This window comes from Nicotiana tabacum, chromosome 4 (assembly GCF_000715075.1).
Source record: "Nicotiana tabacum cultivar K326 chromosome 4, ASM71507v2, whole genome shotgun sequence".
Taxonomy (NCBI): Eukaryota; Viridiplantae; Streptophyta; class Magnoliopsida; order Solanales; family Solanaceae; genus Nicotiana; species Nicotiana tabacum.
This window is the reverse complement of record NC_134083.1, coordinates 66,661,821-66,684,881: the sequence shown is the minus strand read 5'-3', so window position 1 is coordinate 66,684,881 and position 23,061 is coordinate 66,661,821. Positions and strand designations below refer to the sequence as shown.

Genomic DNA, 23,061 nt, shown 5'->3' with positions numbered 1-23,061 from the left:
ATTTAAAAATATAATAGGTTCAATGCTAAAAAATTTAAAAGTTGAACCCATAGGATTTAAATCTTGGATCCGCCTCTGAAATTACTGGCTTATTACTTTGTGTTAAAGTATACGTGCTTAATGGTTATACGATTGGATAGGCAATATGCACATTTAGTAAGATTGTAAAATCTAGGTGTAAATTTTCACACTTAGAATTCACTTCTGCATGAACTTTGAATTTTTTGCTGAGGACCTCAGATAGCTGTTTTTAAGAATTAAGTTACCAGCCATTTAAAATACGATTTTAACTTTTACATATACTGTATAGTGCGTAAATAACTTTTATATTATTAGTATATTTTAATATGTTATTCATCTTACTATTTAGTAGACCAAATTAAGCGTATTATACAGAGTTATTTGTTGTTACGTGATAGATCACTTTAATCTAATAGTGTCCATTAAACATGGTTAGGCGTACGTCACTTAAGCTCTTCTGACTAATAGAAAAATACAATCATAAAAGTATACCATTTCTCAATTAATGGTACAAATACAGCAGTGGAGACAACAATAAAAACTTGGGAGGTAAAAGTCACTAATTATTTGTATCTGAAGATTTTAGAGCCAATCGATGATGATACAAATAAGCGTCCTATACAAATGCCTCGTAAAATGGGCCGGCGTTGTCCAATAAAGGATGTGTACTCGACTTTGAGTCGCAATACTTTGTCTGGAGAATTTGACGACCAACTTAAAGTTTGACAAATCAAAAGAACAAAATAATACTCCCTCTGTCCTCAATTTCACTTCACGTGAACCTATATTTTTTTAGTTCGTGCCAAAAATAATAATTTATTTTTTTATTTAGAAATAATTTATCTTTATACAATAATTTATAGCCATATAAAATATATGTGTTTTATTCTACACCACAAGTTCAAAAATCTTCTTTCTTTTTTTAAACTTCGTGCGGCCCAGTCAAATGGGTTCATTGAAACGGAGGAGTATAACATAGCGCGGTGAGGCTTGTACCGGTAAAATACCTCCACTAACCGTTAGGCAGTATCAAATACTACTAGTATTTTTGTCGTAAAACCAGAAAGAAATATGTTAAATACACGTGTAAACTGTTAGTTAATTAAGTTGTCGATATCATGGTCAATTTTCAACCTTTAACTGAAATTCCTTGGGGCTCAACAAACTTCTCCTTCTATAAATACCCATCCTTTCTCTCCTTAATTAGCCCATCAACACAATCGCTGTATTTTTCATTATTTTAGAAACTATAACCCACCATATATATATATACTTGAACAAATCTCCTTCATTCTATATACAGAGAGAAAGTGATCGATCGAGTGAATGGAGTTTAAACAGTTTTCTCAAGTTGCTATCCTGCTAGGCATGGTTGTCATTCTTATTTTCTTTGTATTATGTAAAGTATTATATTCTTGGTTGGTGCTGCCCAAACTGAAATATCAGAAGCTTAAGGAAAATGGATTTGAGGGACCAGCACCAAGTTTCCCTCTTGGAAATATTAACGAAATGAAGAAGGAGCTGATGAACACAGCTTCTTCTGCTACTTCGTCACCTTCTCTTTCTGCCTTAAAAATTAGCCATGATATCCATTCATTGGCATTTCCATACTTCGCTAAGTGGCAGAAATTACATGGTATATTCAGCAGCTTATTGATATTCACTTAAGACTACGTACAATAGGTATATAGTACTATTTTCTTGTTCATTGAAGCATTCTTTATATATATATATATATGCAGGAAAAGTATTTATATACTGGCTGGGAACAGAACCATTTGTTTACATAGCAGACCCTGAATTCATAAAGAAGATGTCTGCGGGAGTAATGGGCAAAAGTTGGGGGAAGCCAACAGTGTTTAAGAGGGACAGAAAGGCCATGTTTGGTAAAGGGTTGGTTATGGTGGAAGGAGATGAATGGGTGAGACACAGGCATCTTATCACTCCCGCTTTTACCCAAGCCAACGTCAAGGTATATATATATATATATATCTTTCTTCAAGCACATTCATATACTATTAGAAATCAGTTTTCATATCTGGCTCCACATAAAGTAAAATGATTTTAAAACTCAAATTGGTGAATGCATGCGATGGGACTTATCCATAATTCGGGAAATAGTGAAAGTTAGATTGTTGTGTCCCTACAACGTATTAGCAAGCTATTGATACACTAGTATATAAACAATTTAAAAAAATTTCCACTCAGTATATATATTTTAATCTATCATATATTTTATTCTTTAAGTTACCAAATTAGAGTTATCATAAGCAGTAACCTGTTGTTCTAATTACACTTGGTTCCAGGGCATGGCAAGCTTAATGGCGGAATCCGCAAAAAACATGCTAGACCGTTGGACTGCTCTCATCGACTCCGGGAACCCAGAAATCAATGTGGAGAAGGAAATAATTAACACGGCGGGAGAAATCATAGCAAAGACAAGCTTCGGCATCAACTACGAAAATGGAGAAAAAGTTTTTAACAAATTGAGAAGCATGCAATTCACACTTTTCAAGTCCACTCGTTATGTCGGGGTACCATATGGCAACCTCATTATGTGCCCTAAAGAGACTCTAAAAGCTCATAATCTAGGGATGGAGATCGATTCTCTACTCATGTCGATCATTGAAGATCGAAAAAAGATGAAAAAAGATGATCTTGCACAGCACGATCTTCTTAGTCTGTTGCTGGCAGGGAACGGGAAGACATTGAGTACGAGGGAACTAGTGGATGAGTGTAAAACGTTTTTCTTCGGAGGACATGAGACCACTGCGCTGGCACTCACGTGGACTTTGTTGCTGTTGGCAGTTCATACAGAATGGCAAACTCAGCTCAGAGAGGAAATCAAACAAGTGATGGGTGATGCTGAAATTGATCCCATAAGACTTGCTTGTCTAAGAAAGGCAAGCTATTCTCTTTTACCAATTTCATTTTCATCCAATTATATTTTGTGATTTCACCCAATTTTTTTTTTTTTACCAATTTCATCCAGTTAGTTTGGAAGGTGAGCTTTAATTATCACTTTAATTTAGAAAACTTTTGAACTAGATCGATTTAATTTAATTTTATTACGTGAATTATTCTTTTAGGTTAGGGATTTATGTGGATGATTGTATTCTTGGCTATAAAATTAGTCATTATACATGAAGCTACTTTTTTAAATAGATTTTCTTCCTAAATCCGACTCTATGCGGAACAATGATTCACTTACCATCTTCTCCCATATGTCTAAGCGTTGGCGGATAGAGTTATCTGGTACCTAATACTTGTGAGAAGCATCAAGTATTCCGTGGAATTAGTCGAGGTACCTACAAGTTGGCCCAAATACCACAGTTATAAAAAAAATCTATTTCTCATTTATTAATGTATATACGTAGGAATAGAGCTGCAGTGTCAAATATTTGGAGAAAGAGAGTATCTCTAGATCTATTAGTTTGAAATCATCGCTATAACTGATTATTATTGGTCTGCATGTTTAACGTTCTCTTTATTTATCTTCTCATTTAAGTTCTCTTGATGCAATGAAAAAAATAAAGAAAAGGAAAAAAAATAGTAAAATTTTAAAGTTTCGATATATTACATGATGCCACGTCATAATTCTAATATTAAACTTTACACATGTCAACGCCCTGCAACCAAATAGATGGCTATGACCATCAGGATGAAAATAAGATAACCACATGTGTAGCACAAGTGGTCCAGCTTGTTAAAAAAAAGTCGCCGGCCACGGCCCAAGCGTCAATAGTCAATCCTACTCGCCTCTTATCGTCGCCGTTCTAAACAAAGAAATTTTTATATAAATAGCCAGTTGAATTTTCTTCAAAAATTAAATAAAGAAGGAGAGAGAGAATATAATATGGTTCAAGATATTCATTTTTTCCCCTCATGCATATATATATGACTTGGCACTGGTATTGAAAATTTTGAAATGTGTATCATATATGCAGATGGGATGGGTGATTAATGAAGTACTAAGACTATACTCACCTGCACCAAATGTACAAAGGCAAACTAGAGAAGACATTCAAGTAGACAACCTAGTCATCCCCAAAGGAACAAATATATGGATTGATTTGGTGTCCATGCATCACGACAAGCAACTTTGGGGCGAAGACGTGAATGAATTCAAACCAGAAAGGTTCAAGGATGACATGATACATGGCGGATGTAAACACAAAATGGGATATTTGCCTTTTGGTTTTGGAGGAAGGATGTGCATTGGTAGGAATTTGACAATGATGGAGTACAAAGTTGTCTTGTTTTTAATCTTGACAAACTTCTCCTTTTCCATTTCACCTAACTATAGACACTGCCCTTCTATCATGCTTTCTCTTAGGCCCACACTAGGATTGCCTCTTATACTCCAACCTCTTTAGAATTCTAGAATAATTGTTCTTTTTAAATGTATGTTATCAACGGAAAGAATCAAGACGGGCGGATGTCTTTCTCGATCAATTTTATATGTTTATCCTCTCCTATTTCATCTCGGTCTTTCTATAGAGAAATTGTAAGGAAGGATATCTTGTGAAACACTTCTCTTTTGTATGTGTCAAACTCGTGTACGATCACTTCCCAAAATTTAAGATTTATAGAAATGATGAAATCCCAATTTATATTACTGCGACTATGAGGTCATATGGTACGGCACAAGGGTATCATGAACTATAATCTCACTTCCTATATATTATAGATAATATTAAAATTCTAATATAAAATTTATATCTATTCTAACTAATACTAATACAAACATGAAAATATAATTTCAATTTGAGATTAGTACCTAATCTCAATAACCAAACGACCCTTAGTCTTGTACCTTAAAATTTTCTATTAGTCTTGTCGTGCAAAGGCTATTTATCATTTTTATTAGTTTACCAATTAATACTTTTAATGTTGAATAAAGGATAAAAGACAATCTAAGACTTGATTTCAACAAATGAAGTTAATCAGAGAATTGATCGACATTCATCACTGCCGATAGACAAAGGGAAACATAAAAGAGAAGATGTTGATTTAGGACTCAAAGAACAAAAGCATTCTTTGAGATATCTGAAGTGGAGTAGTATTTTATTTCCAAATATAATGGGAGTGTGAAATGATAACTCTATCCTTGAAGGAGATTATGTCAAGTGCTTTACAATCCAGCTGTCCATAATAGCACAGGAATATTTTGACTGCAGTAGCTAGAGATTCCTTAGTTGTATTTTATATTTCCTTGTATATATTTTTTATTCACAATAGGACAAATTATACATGGACAGGTATGGGACAGGTATGGGAGTAATACATAGAGTAAATTGAATAAATTAGCTACATTGTACATATATTTCTTTTTCAAGACAATACACACTAATTCATATTGGGTTCAAAATTTTCGATTTTTTACATGGTATCAAGAGCAGGTCGACCAACCTAATATTTGAAACCCTTATTCATTTTTCAAGTTTGCTCTATTCCTTACAATGGGAGAAACAACAGAAGTTGTAGCTGCAACAACTGATTCAACCAAGAAAGGTGTGATTGATTCAACACACCCTTTCTTTCTTCATCCTTCAGACTACCCAAGCATGAATCTTGTTTCCTCAACTTTTGATGGCAAAAGCTATGGAGCTTGGCGTAGAGCAGTAGTCATAGCTCTTTCTGCCAAGAATAAACTAGGTTTCATAGATGGAACTTTTTCCATTCCAGATGAAAACTCTAGTCTTCAAAGTGCTTGGGCTAGAGGAAATGACATGGTGTTGTCTTGGCTCCTTAACTCTCTATCAAAAGAAATTACAGAAAGTGTTCTGTACTCATACAGTACAAAAGATCTGTAGAATGATTTAGAAGACAGATTTGGTCAGACAAATGGGGCTAAACGTTTTCAACTGTAGAAAGAACTAAGTGATGTGGTTCAAGGTAACTCTAGTGTATCAAGTTATTTTACAAAAATAATAAGTTTGTGGGATGAACTAGATACCTTGACCAATTTTTTTACTTGTTCATGTGAATGTGTATGTGGAGCTAAAAGAAAAAATCTGAAAATGCACCAAGACCAGAGACTGCTGCAATTTTTAATGGGCCTGAATGACACCTACATAGGTGTGAGAATCAACATACTATTGACTTCCTCCTTACCTTCTCTTGGCCAAGCTTACTCTATGGTTAAAGAGAAATACATATTTCTCCTGTTTATCCTGGAGAATCAACTTCATTTATTGCTGCACAACATGTAACAATGGGTAAGAGAAACAATGTGAGGGATTTTAAAGGGAAAAAATTGGGTATGAGGAAAAGAAAAACAACTTTACTTGTTCATACTGCAAGAAGCCAGGTCATGTTGTGGAATAATGCTACGTGCTTGTTGGATTTCCCTCAGATTTCAAGTTCACAAATCAAAGAAAATACCAAGGGTCAGTTCAAGGTAACAATGCTTTCAGCACTGAACAAAATGCAGTACAGACTGCGGGGATCAAGTCACTTACTCAAGAAAATATTAGCCAGATCCTACAACTCCTTCAGCAAGTACAGATGGGAAAATAGGGAACCAACAGCTCTGAAAGCAATGCAGAAGTGAATTGTGTTGGTATATCTTTCTCACATAATTGCACTACTTGTTTTGCACATAACAACAATAAGACATGGATATTAGATAGTGATGCATCTGAACATATGACTTTTGATGAAACTGCTCTCTATAATATAGCTCATTTACCTAAACATTTGAATGTAAATTTACCCAACTCTCATAAGGTTAGAGTCACACATTCAAGTTCAGTTTCACTTTTTCCAAACGTGATTCTTCACAATATGTTGTATGTCCCTGCTTTTAGATTCAATTTGTTGTCAGTTCATAAATTGTGCAAACAGAACAACTATCTCATATTATTCACTTCTCTTTTCTATTTTTTGAAAGCCCCTTCAATGAAGAGGCCTCTGGTGATTGGTAGGGAGAGTTGTGGTCTTTATGTTCTGGAATCAAGGCATGTGGAATTCATTTCCAAGAAGTCATCTTCATCTAGAAGTTCGTTTGTGTTAGGAAAAAATCTATGTAATCAGAAAGTTCTTTCAGCTTTATTTTTCTTCTCTAGTAATTCTGATGTAAAGAACAAGTTGTGACACTATCGTTTAGGTCATATGCCTTTGAGTAATATGAAGAATATTTCATCTATTCCTAACATGTGATAATTTTTTTGTACCTTGTGTGATATGTCATATGGCTAGACAGTCGAAATTACCATTTTCCACTAGTTCAACTACTTCTAAAGCTATGTTTGATTTAATTCACATAGATACATGGGGTCCTTACAACACAATCACTTATAATGAATATAAGTACTTCCTAACTATAGTTGATGACTATAGTAGGGGTACTTGGACATATCTTCTTAGCACAAAATCAAATGTGTTTCTAGTATTGCAATCGTTTTTAGCTATGATAGAGAGACAGTTTCACAACAAAGTCAAAATCATACGTTCAGATAATGCGTTTGAGCTTGGAACAGGGAATGCACATGCAGATTTATTTTTCAAAACAAGGAATTTTGCATCAGACAACTTGTGTTGGGACTCCTCAACAAAATAGAATTGTGGAACGCAAACCTAAGCATCTTCTAGAGACTTATAGGGCTTTGCTCTATCATCACATCTACCTATTCATTTTTGGGGAGACTGTGTATTGACTGCAACACATTTAATTAACAGGTTCCCTTCAAAGGTCTTAAAGCTTAAGACATCTTATGAGATCTTATTTAAAACTAAGCCTAACTACTCCAGACTTAAATGTTTTGGATGTTTATGTTTTGTTTCTACTCTTGCAGATATTACAGAATTTCCTACACCACTTTTCAGTCCACAGCCTACAGATGGAAATCCTAGGAACTCACCAGTTGGACTCAGAAAATCCATTCAGATTCACAAAACTCCCTCTTACCTAAGTGACTACATTACAAATGCAGTGCAATTAACTGATGTTAGCACACCATGTTTTCTTTCTCCTATAACACCCGCTTCTTACTCTTTTTCTGCCCTCTCAACTTCAAATAAGTCATTTTTAAATTCACTTTCAAATGTTCAAGAACCACTAACCTTCAGCCAAGCAGCTCATCACCCAGGATGGCAAAAAGCAATACAGAAGGAGATTGAGGCACTAGTCCAGAATGAGACTTGGGAAGTTGTTGAACTTCCTGGTGATAAAAAGGCCCTCCCATGCAAATGGGTATACAAAGTTAAACATCATTCAGATGGAAGTATTGAACGACTGAAAGCGAGATTAGTAATCATAGATGATGTGCAACGTGAGGTGTAGATTTTAATGAAACATGTTCTCCAGTGGTTAAAATGGTCACAATCAGATGTCTTCTAGCTACTGCAGTCAAAAAGGGCTGGGGCTTATATCAATTGGATGTTAACAACGCTTTCTTACATGGAGATTTAAACGAAGAAGTATACATGAAATTTCCAGCATGTATGAACTCTCCAACACCCATACATGCGTGCAAGTTAAAGAAGTCACTTTATGGATTTCGTCAAGCATCAAGACAATGGTATTCAAAGCTTACAGGTGCTCTTAGTTTCAAAGGTTATTCACATTCCCTAAATGACTACTCTTTGTTCTTTAAGAATAAAGGAACTTCAATCTCTATTGTAGCAATTTATGTTGACGACATCGTGCTAACTAGTATGTTGATCAAGAATTCAAGATTAAGGATCTCGGAAACTTACATTATTTCTTAGGGATGAAAGTTCTTCGAGAATCAACTGGTTTGATTCTATCTCAACGCAAATTCACCTTAGATTTGCTAAAAGAGTTTGACTGCATGGATAAGCAACCAGCTTCTTCACCTTTGGATCCGACACAAAAACTTCTTGTACACACTGGATAAGTCATTCAAGATCCAACCTTATATCGTTCCATGATTGGGAAGTTGAATTATCTTACTCATATAAGCCCAGACCTTTCCTTTAAAATACAACATCGCAGTCAATATATGCAGGATCCGCAACAATCACATCTCGAAGCTGCTCTCCGAGTACTTCGTTATCTTCTTAAAGACCCAGGACTTGGGCTTTTCATGACTGCATCACCATCCCTATAAATACTTCACTTAGCCTTTCTATAGTCTTTCTTCCCATCTTCCCTTAAAGCGCGCTCTTTCATCCATGCGCATGGTTCTTACTTTCATTTCCCCCCTTCTTACGTAGGAGCGCATCTTGTTTTCAAAGATGAGTTGTAGATGAGTCGGTTCGATCACCCCACATATCGACAGTTTTTTAATGCCTTTTAAACTCCGTGATTCAGATTGGGGTTCATGTCCAGATTCTCGGAGATCAGTGAGTGATTTCTACATCTCATTAGGATCTTCGCCAATTTCTTAGAAATCAAAGAAACAAGCCTCAATTTCTCTCAATTCCGCCGAAGTAGAGTATCGATCAATGCGCAGAGTTGTGGAGGAGCTTACATGGTTAGTCCGCCTCTTCGATGATCTTTCAGCACCAATCACACTTCCGGTTCCACTTCACTCTGACAGTCAGACAGCTATTCATATAGCTAAAAATCTTATCTTTCATGAGAGGACGAAACATGTTAAAATTGACTGTCATTTTGTGCGACAACAATTCATCTCCGGTCTTATTTCCCTCTCTTTCATTAGAACTGACTCTCAGCTAGCCGATTTATTCACGAAATCACTCACCAGACCTAAGCATCACACCTTACTGGGCAAGTTGGGTGTTTTCTCAAATCCTTTCAACTTGAGGGGGGATGTTGAAGAAAGGATAAAAGACAATCTAAGACTTGATTTCAACAAATGAAGTTAATCGGAGAATTGATCGACATTCATCACTGCCGATTGACAAAGGGAAACATAAAAGAGAAGATACTGGTTTAGGACTCAAAGTACAAAAGCATTATTTGAGATATCTGAAGTGGAGTAGTATTTTATTTTCAAATATAATAGGAGTGTGAAATGACAACTCTATCCTTGAAGGAGATTATGTCAAGTACTTTACAATCCAGCTGTCCATAATAGCAAAGGAATATTTTGACTGCAGTAGCTAGAAATTCCTTAGTTGTATTTTATATTTCCTTGTATATATTTTTTATTCATATTAGGACAAATTATACATGGACATGTATGGGACATCTACGGGAGTAGTACATAGAGTAAATTGAATAAATTAGCTACATTGTACATATATTTCTTTTTCAAGACAATACACATTAATTTATATTGGGTTCAAAATTTTCGGTCTTTGACATTTAATAAATTTACCGATTGATACTCATCTAATAATTGACCTAATAATGATAGAAAATTAAGCATAAAACTTAAAACTTTTCTTTCTTTCGTCTGTAAGAAGCAATCAGAAAGGACGGGACGCCGGCGGTGGGTACCTAGGGGCTCAAATTTTTGGTCGGGGGTCAACATGTTTAAAATTTACAGTACAAGAATAATAAAAACTGCAGACAATAAAAAGTTAAAAACTGCCCCCAAAAGCGTAGCTATTAGATACCAATACCAATTCCAAGGAGTTGGGATTGCGACTGTGACGTGGCGTAAACCAAAATAACATGCCACTTCGTGCTTTCCTATGTTACTTTACATGTGTCAAGCCCCCAGCAGCTAAATAAATGGCTCTGACCGGCTAAATACAATGATGACAACATTCGGCCGGTACAGCTAGTTGGCAACTGATCAGTCACCGACCACAGCTCAACCCTCAAAGCCTATTAATTTAGATGCTAGTTTGACTTTGCACGGAATTTAAAAATAAAACTTTTGAAATTTGTGATCTTAAAAATTTAAGGGATAAAAATTTTATGGGACCATAATATTTTTGTGATTATAAAAGTTTCTCAATAAAGATAAAATGGGTAAAATAAAAAATTTAAAGTTAAAATTATTTTCAAATTTAAAAATATGTCATTTATTTTGGAACATACTAAAAAAGAAAGCAGTCCATCTACTTTGTATGTCAATGAAAGGAGTAATAGCAAGGTTTTAAGATTTAATTGTTTGAACATATAATTATATTGGTATTTCAAATTTTTAAATGTGTGTATATTGCAGATGGGATGGGTGATGAATGAAGTACTAAGACTATACTCACCGGCACCAAATGTACAAAGGCAAACTAGAGAAGACATTCAAGTAGACAACCTAATCATTCCAAAAGGAACAAATATATGGATTGATTTGGTGTCCATGCATCACGACAAGCAACTTTGGGGCGAAGACGTGAATGAATTCAAACCAGAAAGGTTTAAGGATGACATGATACATGGCGGATGTAAACACAAAATGGGATATTTGCCTTTTGGTTTTGGAGGAAGGATGTGCATTGGTAGGAACTTGACTATGATGGAGTTCAAAGTTGTCATCGAGCGTTTTACGTATGCCTCAACGAGGCGTAAGTCCCAAGACCGTAAGTCCCATATGTATTTAATTTTTAATATTTTATAAAATAATATAATGACAGTAAATATTTATAAACAGGTAAAATTGCATAAAAATTGAAGAAAATTATATATATGTGTGTTCCATCCCCACAAAAAACTAATCAAAACAATCTATTATACGTTACTTACAAGCACAAGTAATTTGAGTCTAAAAGAATAAAGTTTTCTATATGAAGGAACAAAAAGGATGATTAACCTGCAATTTGAACTTTGAATTTGCTGCTATGAAGAAGAATGTAGTTCTCTTTGTATTTGTAAAAAAAATTAAATATTCGTTGCTTTTGGGAGATATTAACAGACTATATATATATATATATATATATATATATATATATATATATATATATATATATATATTGCTTTTGGGAGATATTAGCAGACTAGCGGACAAGATAAAGAATTAGGAAAGACCATGAATTAGGGCTTCAATCAATAAAAAAAATAGACTTTTAAATTTAGTACTTTTGAGTTCCTTTTTAAATCTTTTGAGTAATTACCAAACAGACTTTTGGGAATTTGGGTATTATATGAAGGACTTATTCAACAAATTTTGTTTTAATTTGAAAAAGTCTTTGGGGCTTACTCCTCACTAAAAAAACGTGCCTCAAACGCCCGGGCATACGCCCCGAACGCCCAGGTGTACGCCCCGAACACCCGGGCATACGCCCAGACTAACGCTCCGAATGCCCGGACGAACGACCAGAATTGCTGGGCATGCGGCTCTTGAGACTTTCGCCCCCACACCATCGCCCCAGGACGTTTTTGGTACGTCTCGCCCCGAGGCTCGCCCCGAAAACGCCTTTTAAAACACTGATCTTGACAAAGTTTTCCTTTTCCATTTCACCTAACTACAGACGCTGCCTCTCTATCATGCTTTCTCTTAGGCCCACACAAGAATTGCCTCTTATACTCCAACCCCTTTAGATTTTCAATAATTCTCAAATTTTGCAACAAAAGGGTTTCAATAATTCTCAAATTTTGCAGTAAAAGGGAATCAACCGTTCGTCATTGTACACCCCGTTACGGTCTGAGAGGCAGCCACCTCAGCCTGAATTTCACTCTTGGTTTAAAATTTCGATGAAGGTAGTATTGAACTGGAAATAAAATAGAAAAGAAAGAGATCTTTTATTCGACCGTGCACATTCCTGTTTTTCATGCAGAACTCCGCTCACATCTCTCGTGTCTCCCTATTCTACTCAATATGAATGTGTTACACTGAACAAGAACTAAAAAAGTGGTAGAGACGATGGAAATCGTACTTGCATCCACTGTTTCTCATATACGACCAAGTGGCTCCATCCTATCTGATCGAACAGAGAAAGCTTTAGTTCATAAAACTTCTTCTTAGGTGGATCAGCATCATCTTGTATAATGTCGATTAAAACCTGATGTAACAAGTCCGCAAACAATCACAATTATTTTTCAGCAAGACTTAATAATAGTTGTAATGACATAAGCGAACAAGTGTAGAGCAGCCAAGTGCTATAGAAATGCACGCATTCAAGTCCAATGAAATACCGTTAAAGCGAGCAAGAATGACAGAATTCCCACCATCTCCCCAAGAAAAAAGTGAATACATAGTGCAAGAATTTAGCATGACCATACAATATTGAACTTCGAATTGGTGTTTGAGTGACATCCTGGTTAGGAATTACCATACAAAACAAGATAACTCATGCAAAATTTATAACCTGCTGTATTGACAAAAAGCCCAGAAGTAGTAGTACCTTAAGTGCAGTTCCAAGTCTTCCATGATGCCTCTCACGGTAAACAGAAAGGACACCATATTTAGAAGACTTCACATCCACCCATTTCTTTAGCTCTTTGAAGTTCTCTTCAAACATATCGGAAGTAACATCAGATTCTGATGCAGCCTGGCTATCTGCCTTAGCCACATTGTTGTCACCCTACCACAACAAAAACCATTATCACCATTAGGCACTAAATAAATGAATACCTGAGCTCTTCATGCTGCAGTTGCCATGCATAATCAGTGATACTGAATGCAGAAGAGGAAGACCAGTCGATGATACTACAAGGTAATCATCCCGTCAGACTAACTAAATATGATAAACGTACTTGAAATCACCAGTGCAGGAACTATCTACTAATCATACTCGGGCCCAGGAAAACAGAATAGAAAAATTCAGCTTGCCATCCACTTGGTTTCTTATTCCTGAAACCATAGTTTTCATCCCACCAATGCTTATTCCCACATTTGTTCTATGTGGTAGAATCAAGTCAACTTTCCTATTTTCTTTAACTTTTTAGGGCTCCTGGAGTAGCAGAGCCTTACAGAAATTTCCTACAGTCACGGTCTAAACTCAGGCCGAAGAAGGGATTTGGAAATAATTTTAAACAAGCAATAGACCACCTTTGTTAGAAGCTCACCTGCTGTGTAATTTTGCCACCACAAAGACAAACTAATGTTTAAACAAAATCGAATAGATCCATGTCAATCGACTCTAGCAGATAATGGTAGATATGAAATGTGCTAGTACAGGGCAGGAGCGATACAAAATGAACAATCCAATTCCGCCTGCTTATTCTTTTTTAGTATATATTTCTCGTTTGTTTGGCAAAGTGTTTAATAGCCTACTTTTATTTTAAGTTCCAGAACATCTAAAAATTATACTTTTTAAACTTAAGTTTTCATTCCGAGGACAATCTTTATTGCTTATTGCCCTAGCAATCATCCCACTTGTCAGAATTAAAGAGCAGGATAGGATGTCCAGGGCTCCATTAAAAGAGTGTTTACCTTCAATGCTTCAATGTCTACCAAAGCCAATCCCTTCTGGTAGAGTGCTTCAGTTAACTGGTCACGGGTTGTCTCCATCTTCTTCTTCATTTTCTGCCAAATGGAGTACTGTTGTGAAGACTGTTTCTAGGGGTGAAAAACTACCGTGCTGTGATTTAAGGAAAAATCCAGCAGACCTATCTTTTTAGTTAGTCAAAGGAAAAAAAGAAAGGAAGCACAAACAATGTTAACTGATATGACTACCAGATATTTTTGTGTCAATTGAATATGTGTAAGTATAAACGCGAAAAGATAAACACTCACTTCTGCAGCCTCGTCTTCTGGATCACTTTTGAGGGCACAGTACTTGGCCAATTCATCTCTATCAATGCTAGTCACAACCTCATCTGCTGCACTGATAATCTGAAGAAAACACATGCCTTGGAATCATGAAATCCATGATAACATAGATTATATGGAAATATAAAATTAATACATATTTGCTGCCCATCTAAGCAATATGACGCCACCGATTTGTTTAACCTACTTTTTCTGTCATCCAAAAGAAACCAACTACTTTTCTCCCAAAATGAAAAGCACACTTTCCCAAAGAAGTTGATTCTATGTAGCTCGATTTTCAACTCTTTTCTTTACAGTCTTTTTAACCTTTCAAACACCTCCAATTATAGCACTTGCACCCCTGCAACCATTATTGGACATCCGAAGTTTCATATCTACTTATATACTCTTACCCGGCTCAGATAGAAGGAGAAGATGAAATCATATACAGCCCAAGTGGTAGCAAGACCTTAACACCGTGTACGAGTATCAGTAATTACTCGTTTTTTGTTACCAACTCCGCTAATAGGGCAATCGTAGAGCCAGATCTCAACAGCGATTCACAGTTAAATTGTCGACCAGAAAGCAAATTCAGACTAAGCCCAATCGCTATTTTTTTTTTTCTTGTTGATTTTTTTGTGGGCAGGGAATTACAAGGTCCTTTTGAGCATATCCTGATCATAGCCATATAATGCAGATAACCAGACATTTTCATTACAGATGCGTACATATTAGTTGTAAGTTTAATCGTTCTTCCTATCTTTGAAACTTCCAGTGTCTCAATATGAACAAACTACAAGTAGTTTGTAAGAGATTGATCATTCAAATTTCAAAGAAAAATACGACCATAGTTTCCTAACATGTGCAATGGATAACATTTTGCAGAAATTATTTTCCGGGAAACAAGTCATTTTGTTTCCTGGAAAATGTTATCCGGAGTTTAGTTGGTGAGTCTGAAAACATGACAGTCCGGAAAAAAGGCCTTCTGTCTACATACTTTCGAGAATAGAATAGACGAGACGGTTGTGATTGACAAAGCAGTGGGAGGTGTCTTGTCTCCAGAAAGCTGACTAGAGTAGGGGGTAGAGGGGCTGTGCATATCTATTCCATTCGAGGTGATAGCTAGACTCGGCAAATGGGAGACTTGATGAAAAAAATTCCGAAAAAAGGAAAAAGAATATACTCATTAAAGATTGATAAAAGATGTCAGCAAATCAGAAAGTATTTTGATGAAATTTTAAATATTAAAGATTATAATAATTTTTAATTATTGGTTGGAGCAATGATAAGAAGTTAGTGGTTGAAATAATCATGAAGGAAAATGACTTCAGCTCAAACCGGAAGACGTTTTGCCTCTTTCGGTTGAAAATGTTTTGCTTGGAAAATATTGTTTTAGCAATCAAGCACCATAAAATAACTAATTTTCCAGAAAATATTATCCTCCATACCAAATGGAAAATCAGGAACAAGGCTACACACTCAAAGGATCAAGTAACCATTTATATATTAAATAGATTTATATTGGCTAACAAGCCACATGGCCCAAGAAAGAGCAAGTTGAGGTGTACAGTTTAACGCTATGTTTACCTCTGTGTAATGATGGATTTTGTCTTCAACATTGTTCCGAGAAAGCAAGCCTTCCAATATTTTAGCAAGCAAAGTAGTGTATTTGGGGTACTCTGACTGCAAAGTAATTGATACCAGAAAAAGGAAAACAATATAATACCTGGTTAGCATGTAAATAAATGAAGCAAGAAGTAAAGATCGGAGTAGAAGGAATGGTAATAGGGAATCTACAGAAGTCTTAAAATAAGACCAAAGGTAGAACTGTCACATGTCAACAGCAAACGCTCTTTTTATTATTGGAGATATAAAGTTAAGAGATTCCCAATAAATAAAAGGCAGAGGCAGCCCAAAGTTGGTACAAGAAAAAATATGTAACCTAAAATCAGATGTCTGACACGAGGAAAAGGCCAAACCAACATGAAGTTGGCAGAGATCTGGCCCTGAACCTCATCAACCCCTTTTGCACAATGTCGACAGAAGAGCAGGGGCCTGAGACTTCCTCAAGTAGAATCATCTCGATCTCAAAGCATCTAACTTAGTCCTTTTTTGTCCAATGTGAAATAATGCGGAGTTTTTAGTTCTAAAGACTTCAGAACAGTGCAAGTCAAAAGCTCAGAAGCTTTCAGCGGGTAGAGATGGGCTTTGCATAACCTATTCTGAGTTAGTAATTCAATTGTCAAATGATTCATTCCATATCAAGTTTACAAGTTCACTTATTCTCTCCTTGTTAGAACAATTACCTTAAGCAACAGAGATAACTTCTTCCATTCTGCACGTTCCTCATCAGAGTCTTGATTCAAGCTAGCAAGAACCTTTATTTTAGCATCGCGGACCTGATTGGCCAAAGGAGAGATACTTTAAGGCATGTCAAAGTACTAGAGAAAGTAAATGATCGAAACTAGAGAGATATTTTTTAAAGGCAACCACCCAGGAAACAAACAGTTGTAAAGCTGAAGCAGATGGTACTCCCTAACTCAAGTTAGATTTCAGAACAACCTCTGTTTCCCCTCCCAGTATAGTGGTGTAATATTTATCTTGCTAGAGAGAAGAAAAAAGGCTATATAACAACCCAGTAGATGCAATATCTGACCAGATATTGCATGCATCTGAATTTGTGTATAACTCCATGAAAAAGGAAAAACAATATATGATACAAGAACTGGCAAAACATAAACAAAGATGACTTCACTCAATGAGAAGTGTTCAACAGAATGACCCAATATATGTAACACTTAAACAATCAACTTGCAAGAATTTGACAATCTACATATGAATACCTGTTCTTCAAGTCTTTCTGAGACGGTCTTGGGGTCAGTCGAACTTTTTCCTTTGTTTTCGTCGAGCTGTGATAAAAATATGGTTCAGTAAATCAAGAAGGACCTAACACAGAATCTGATATGGAAAGAGATTATATGTGCATTACAGAAGGGAAATCTAAACTGGAGGAAACAAAGGAAAACCTTAATTGGTGGCACAAGATAAGATATTTGATACGATGCAGAATTTTTTCCCTCTTCACTATCTTTATACACAAGCTTTCCATATGAAATTTGGCCAAGCAATACAGATCCTTCAGGGGAATTCTGCAAGTAGATGGTATAAATCATACAATGACAAGGACACACAGATTACAGTTCAAATATTAACAACTTGTTTTAAACAACAGAACAGAATTGTGGTAGGACAAACCTTTGGGAGCTTGTCCTTCACCGGAGGACCCACATAAAATGCCTCTTTCACACTACAAAATATTAAGATGGTAAATAATACACATGATGACATAACAGCGAGGAAAAAAAAACATACATCAAACTGAACATACCCTGGAACTAGATCTGAAGACTTAAAGGAGCCATCACCCGTGAGTGGGCCATCAGGTTGAGAATAGAAGTTCAACCGAACAATCTCCTGCACAGATACGCATCAACAAACAAAAATCTTAAAAGAGTGTTAAACAGTATAGGCATGACTCATGAGTTGCTTATAGGTAACAAACAATAAAGCTGCACCTTTCATAAGCACAACTCAAATTATGCCAAATACAAACATTGTGTAAGTAGTTAGTTAGGTGTTACGTCTCAAAGTTTAATAAAGAAACCAAGTAATGAATCTCCTACTACCAATTTCCTATTACTGGAAAAATGAAGGAAATAAATAACCACACCCACCTAAATCTCAAACTAGTCGGATTCAGCATATTGGGTCCATTCATTCCCATACTTGATTTTTTCGGAGGAACTGGGGTACCTTAAGTTAGGAATTATCCACTTTTGCCTACACTGATATTCTCTCCCGTCATACATCGACTTAATATAAGTACCAATAATGACCAAACTTTGATCTCAAACATTTGGTATTAATATAAGGATAAGTTATATTCTCTTCTGAGCTCTCATGGGTTACACGAGACAATAAGTCTTTTGAGACAACTTTCACTACCCCGTCGTCTTTTAACATCTTCAATCATCATAGTTATACCTACACCTTCAGACTGGTGCACTTTTAGGTCCATTAGAACATAAAAGGCCATCTTAAACAACCTTCTCTCATGTCTCTATGTACTACTTGTCTATTAGAATGCAATTATTTCTAATCTTGTCTAACCAGATACGAATGGACTTAGAGGCTTAGCGTTCACTCTGTATACTCCCCCCATTTCAATTTATGTGAAGCTATTTGACTAGGCACGAAGTTTGAAACTTCTCTCGGTCGGGGGCGACTTCCAAATTATGGTCTCATTCTTCCCTTCCCTTGATTCACGATCCTTGCAGCTTAATTAATCCCCATGTGTCGGGACCTGAACCGTGGTGGTGCTCTTCTACAGCTTCTTCTACATAGGCTCCGTAACTTCTGGAATTGAAAAAGGAAGCTTTTCCAAGCCCGAACAAGATCAAAAGACAACCTAACCGAGTACGTCATAATTGAGAAAGGGAAGACCCACCCCCCCAGAGCCAGAACACAGGCGCCGACCTCTCCGCCACCAGCACAAGTGAATAAGAAAAGATCACGTCGCCAAAGGTGGTGGTATCACCGTCTACAGGTCGAGTCATGAGATCTAAAGTGCAAATACTCGTCGCCGTGAATCAAGAAATTCGGGTGTCTACTAGCCATGTTTTCTTTCTGTGATAATGCCGTAGCTTGACCGCCTTACCCGTCATTGAAACACAGGCTGGAGACGTATCGGCCTATATTCCCACCAATGTGATCCCCATTACTGATGGACAAATCTGTTTGGAAACAGAGCTCTTTTATCGCGGAATTAGACCTGCGATTAACGTCGGCTTATCTGTCAGTCGCGTCGGGTCTGCCGCTCAGTTGAAAACTATGAAACAAGTCTGCGGTAGTTCAAAACTGGAATTGGCACAATATCGCGAAGTGGCCGCCCTTGCTCAATTTGGCTCAGACCTTGATGTTGCGACTCAGGCATTACTCAATAGAGGTGCAAGGCTGACAGAAGTACCGAAACAACCACAATATGCACCACTGCCAATTGAAAAACAAATTCTAGTCATTTATGCAGCTGTCAATGGATTCTGTGATCGAATGCCACTAGACAGAATTTCTCAATATGAGAGAGCCATTCCAAATAGTGTCAAACCAGAATTACTACAATCCTTTTTAGAAAAAGGTGGCTTAACTAACGAAAGAAAGATGGAACCAGAGTCAAGAGGGCGAGGCTCCTAGCAATGGGGGGAAGGGGAGTGGGTAAGCGGGCTCCTTTCACTTGACTGGTTAGTTAGGAGTGATCTTTTTTCGCACATCTCCACTCTTTTTCTCTTTCAAACTAGGAGGACGTTGGGCGCTAGCGCTTTACTAATATAATAAAAAGTCAGGCTCTTCTGCTGAGCGAAGCTGCGAGCCTACTCAAATATAGCTTACGTTTACCAAGCCTAATCTACAAAAATAGGGCTACAGCAAGCAAAGCAAGCTTTCCCCCTTCGTTTGTTGTGGGTCGCGCCTCACCGCAGGCACTGAATGAATGAAATGAGTGGAGATCCTCCTTCCCCCTTGCTAATTACCAAGAACTTCGTTGCCACTAGTAAATTAGACCATCCCCCCAAAAAAGAACTCGGAGCGTCCTGGAGGCTCTCCAGCCGGGGAGGGGCTTGCTATCGTAACCTTTTCTCCCGGTGTATGTGAAAAAGAGTGACGAACTCATTTTTATTCGGTCATAGGTTGGTCCAAAGAACGAGAGTCGGCTTCCAACATTAAGTCCGTTGTTCCTCAGTAGCTCAGTGGTAGAGCGGTCGGCTGTTAACCGATTGGTCATAGGTTCGAATCCTACTTGGGGAGATTTTTTAGTTATCGCTTTTCTGACCTAGCGACCCCTGTCTTAGACATGTCATAACATGAAAACATTTGTGTAACCATAAAAGCTACACTCAAAGTCTAATTTAAAAGGTATACAGTCAGACCTCTCTATAACAGCATCCTTATATAACAACACTTCACTATAAAAGCCAAGTTTTTCCGAAACCAATTTTCATATGTTATGTTATAATATATGCTCTCTATAACAGCACTTCGCTATAACATCCAAAAATATTCGGAACAAACGAGGTTGTTATAAAGAGATTTGACTATATATATACCTCATTATTTTCTCGCCCTCAGTACTTTGTGTTATTGGTAAACGCACAGCGTGTGACGTGTGGGTTACAAAGTTACACACACATCATATTTCAAAACCTACCGCAGACAATAGCTCGGTATTTAAGTGGAGACGATTAGAGGGCCGAGCTCAGTATCCACTGAGTTCCGAACTGTGCACCACTGACCCTCGAAGATTTCTTAGTTACCAAAATACTCCTCTCTCATTTTAAGTGTCGTTTTAGCCCAATAAAAATATTTCAAAATATCTGTCGCTTCTGAAAACCAAGATAAAAAAAAAATGTTCTCTACCAATTTTACCCTTCCTATTAAAGAGGTTAAAGTGATTAATAGTACTTGCTTTACAATTAATAGGAGTAACAATGAGAAAATAAGAAATAAATAAGGACAATTCATAAAATTATACGCCGTACTTGGATGTTTAAAATGGGCAGAGTATATACGTGCACACACAAACATGTATATATACACACATATATGTACATATGTATGTATTAATAAATAAACACCCAATCGTTAAGCAGTATAAATGGTATTAAATGTAATAAGAAAATACACGTAAATGTACAGTAGCAGGTTTCCAGATTGCATCAGAAACCCTAGTGGAAGCACCCTGAACCCTTTTATTCTAAATTCATTCCAAAACCCTACAAGATCCACGAGTAACCCATTTGGTTAAAACAGATTGGAAATAGCCACTCCACAACAATCTGTTGGCATAGTTAAGGCGAATGTTAAGAGAGTACTAGAACAGTAGAAAGTTAAAGATGTATGTTGGCTGGTTTTCCAACTTGACTATTGCGAGGAAACACAATAACTTTCAAAAGCAAGTCAAACCTCATGACTTTAGACATGAAAATCTTGACCATGTAAAGAAGGAAACAGCAATTACATTATGAAAGAACCAATGCATCAACTAAAAGAAGATGTCTTCCTGCATTTCTCAACTATTGAAGCCATTCAGACTAAACAAATTTCGGCAGCAAGAGTACAGCAGCATACCTTCTCCTCCAATTTTCTTTCAGTGAATAACACCAATTGCTTCATCTTCTCAAGATACTGTACATTGTCATGCCTGAACCACAGACATCACGAGCTAGTAAGAAGGATAATCTGTGCTTATATTCATGCTAGCCTACTGGCACGCGCAATCAGGTTGCATCACACAAATAGCAAAAACAAAAAAAAAAAAACAGCATTGATCGATGTCACATTACAATGTAATAATTGGTAAGTATCTTGAAGAAATTATAAGTCTTAAAATTTGTTTACGTTTCTCAATATTGCATCCATATTTGGGGTTGGAAGAGTCACAAGCAAAAAATAAATCGCATTTACAAAATGCGACTTATAAATCGCATTTACCTTATGCGACTTGTGCAAACAGTGAGACAATCCAATTAAAAAACAAGCATTAATAATTTCCTTGGTAAATTTGTTTGCAATGGATGTACATTTTAGACAACTTTGGCAACAAAATAAAACAGTATCTACCTTTGACCAATTCAAAAATTGGGCAGATTCTGATAATGGAAGGAATTTACAACCCAAAACAAAAGCCTGAAGTTGCACGATTTCTATTGTTCTAATAACTATACCTACTATATACTAATCACAACTCTTGGAAACCCAGAACACGGCCATGGGACTGCAGATGTGATTGTCGCAGCAGATTTATCAGCACTTAACATTCTTATATGTGCTTACAAAAGCAACAAAGACAATACCAGATAAGACATGGTCTGCAAGGAGACATGTCTATTTAATTGAGATAGTGCTGGACAACTTTGTTATTGTTGCAACTGAGGTAGAAGTCAAACGACCTAGATTTACTTTATAAACCATTTACAATAAGAGAGATTGGAAAATCTCCTATTAGAGTGTCAAGTGTTAGTGTAGAATGTTAGAGCTTTGAGAGTAAGAAGAGTTGAGCTCTTTGGATCTTGTCCCACACTGGACAAACATTATATTTTACAGCAATACTGTTATATTTTATCATCAGGTCATCAGTACTTTTTCTTCTCTTCTCTGATCTTTCTTATCTCACAACCTCTATAATCCTGGTACGTCAAGTAACTTTTGCCTGCTGGTGGACAACCATATGAGAAAATAAGAGAACAAAGAGATATTCCGAAGATAAGCTGATACCACGGATACAAGGAACACCTATTTATAGGAGTTAGACACAATACACGTGATATTTGCCCAATGTGTGACAAAATATCTTAATTCTTCTAACACACTGATTTTAGGATTATAAGGCTGACACTTAACTTTCTAACATTGCCAAGGGTAATAAAGACAAAAGAAAAGTTGGAAACCAAATCCAAGCCACCTCATCTAATGC

At 36.5% G+C, this 23,061-nt stretch overlaps 2 protein-coding genes, 1 long non-coding RNA gene and 1 other non-coding gene across 7 annotated transcripts in view; 2 read left to right on the top strand and 2 right to left on the bottom strand.

Annotated features, from left to right (window-relative positions):
* Window positions 1–1,259: 1,259 nt before the first annotated feature.
* Window positions 1,260–4,510, top strand: LOC107784803 (cytokinin hydroxylase-like). The gene is made up of 4 exons (XM_016605986.2): window positions 1,260–1,657; window positions 1,764–1,993; window positions 2,328–2,924; window positions 3,969–4,510. The coding sequence occupies exons 1-4, from the start codon at window positions 1,348–1,350 to the stop codon at window positions 4,395–4,397; spliced, it is 1,566 nt and encodes a 521-aa protein (XP_016461472.1). The 5' UTR covers window positions 1,260–1,347; the 3' UTR covers window positions 4,398–4,510.
* A 787-nt stretch (window positions 4,511–5,297) lies between these two features.
* Window positions 5,298–8,204, bottom strand: LOC107784802 (uncharacterized). 3 transcript variants are annotated; one of them, XR_001647750.2, is made up of 4 exons: window positions 8,089–8,204; window positions 6,312–6,556; window positions 5,981–6,221; window positions 5,298–5,831 (listed from the first exon to the last, which is right to left on the bottom strand). It is a non-coding gene; the product is annotated as an uncharacterized LOC107784802 (long non-coding RNA). The 3 variants fall into 3 exon arrangements; XR_012708756.1 differs by having other exon boundaries at window positions 6,139–6,221; XR_001647749.2 differs by lacking the exon at window positions 5,298–5,831 and having other exon boundaries at window positions 5,856–6,221.
* A 4,329-nt stretch (window positions 8,205–12,533) lies between these two features.
* LOC107784804 (tripeptidyl-peptidase 2) overlaps window positions 12,534–23,061 on the bottom strand; it is a 41,409-nt gene continuing 30,881 nt past the window's right edge. For both annotated transcript variants that reach the window (XM_016605987.2, XM_016605988.2), the window contains exons 24-34: window positions 21,717–21,789; window positions 17,926–18,011; window positions 17,793–17,844; window positions 17,564–17,686; window positions 17,381–17,446; window positions 16,844–16,936; window positions 16,125–16,220; window positions 14,523–14,621; window positions 14,220–14,312; window positions 13,189–13,368; window positions 12,534–12,846 (exon numbers count right to left, since the gene is read on the bottom strand). In XM_016605987.2, coding sequence (XP_016461473.1) covers window positions 12,688–12,846; window positions 13,189–13,368; window positions 14,220–14,312; window positions 14,523–14,621; window positions 16,125–16,220; window positions 16,844–16,936; window positions 17,381–17,446; window positions 17,564–17,686; window positions 17,793–17,844; window positions 17,926–18,011; window positions 21,717–21,789 — 1,120 coding nt within the window. In that variant the 3' untranslated portion in view covers window positions 12,534–12,687. The remainder of the gene's footprint in view (window positions 12,847–13,188; window positions 13,369–14,219; window positions 14,313–14,522; window positions 14,622–16,124; window positions 16,221–16,843; window positions 16,937–17,380; window positions 17,447–17,563; window positions 17,687–17,792; window positions 17,845–17,925; window positions 18,012–21,716; window positions 21,790–23,061) is intronic.
* TRNAN-GUU (transfer RNA asparagine (anticodon GUU)) lies at window positions 20,325–20,396 on the top strand. The gene has a single exon. It is a non-coding gene; the product is annotated as a tRNA-Asn (tRNA).

Coding starts and splice junctions, on each gene's coding strand:
- LOC107784803 (XM_016605986.2), top strand. CDS start 1,348: ATGGAGTTTAAACAGTTTTCTCAAGTTGCTATCCTGCTAGGCATGGTT. Junction 1,994..2,327: donor TTACCCAAGCCAACGTCAAG/GTATATATATAT, acceptor ACTTGGTTCCAG/GGCATGGCAAGCTTAATGGC. Junction 2,925..3,968: donor GACTTGCTTGTCTAAGAAAG/GCAAGCTATTCT, acceptor TCATATATGCAG/ATGGGATGGGTGATTAATGA.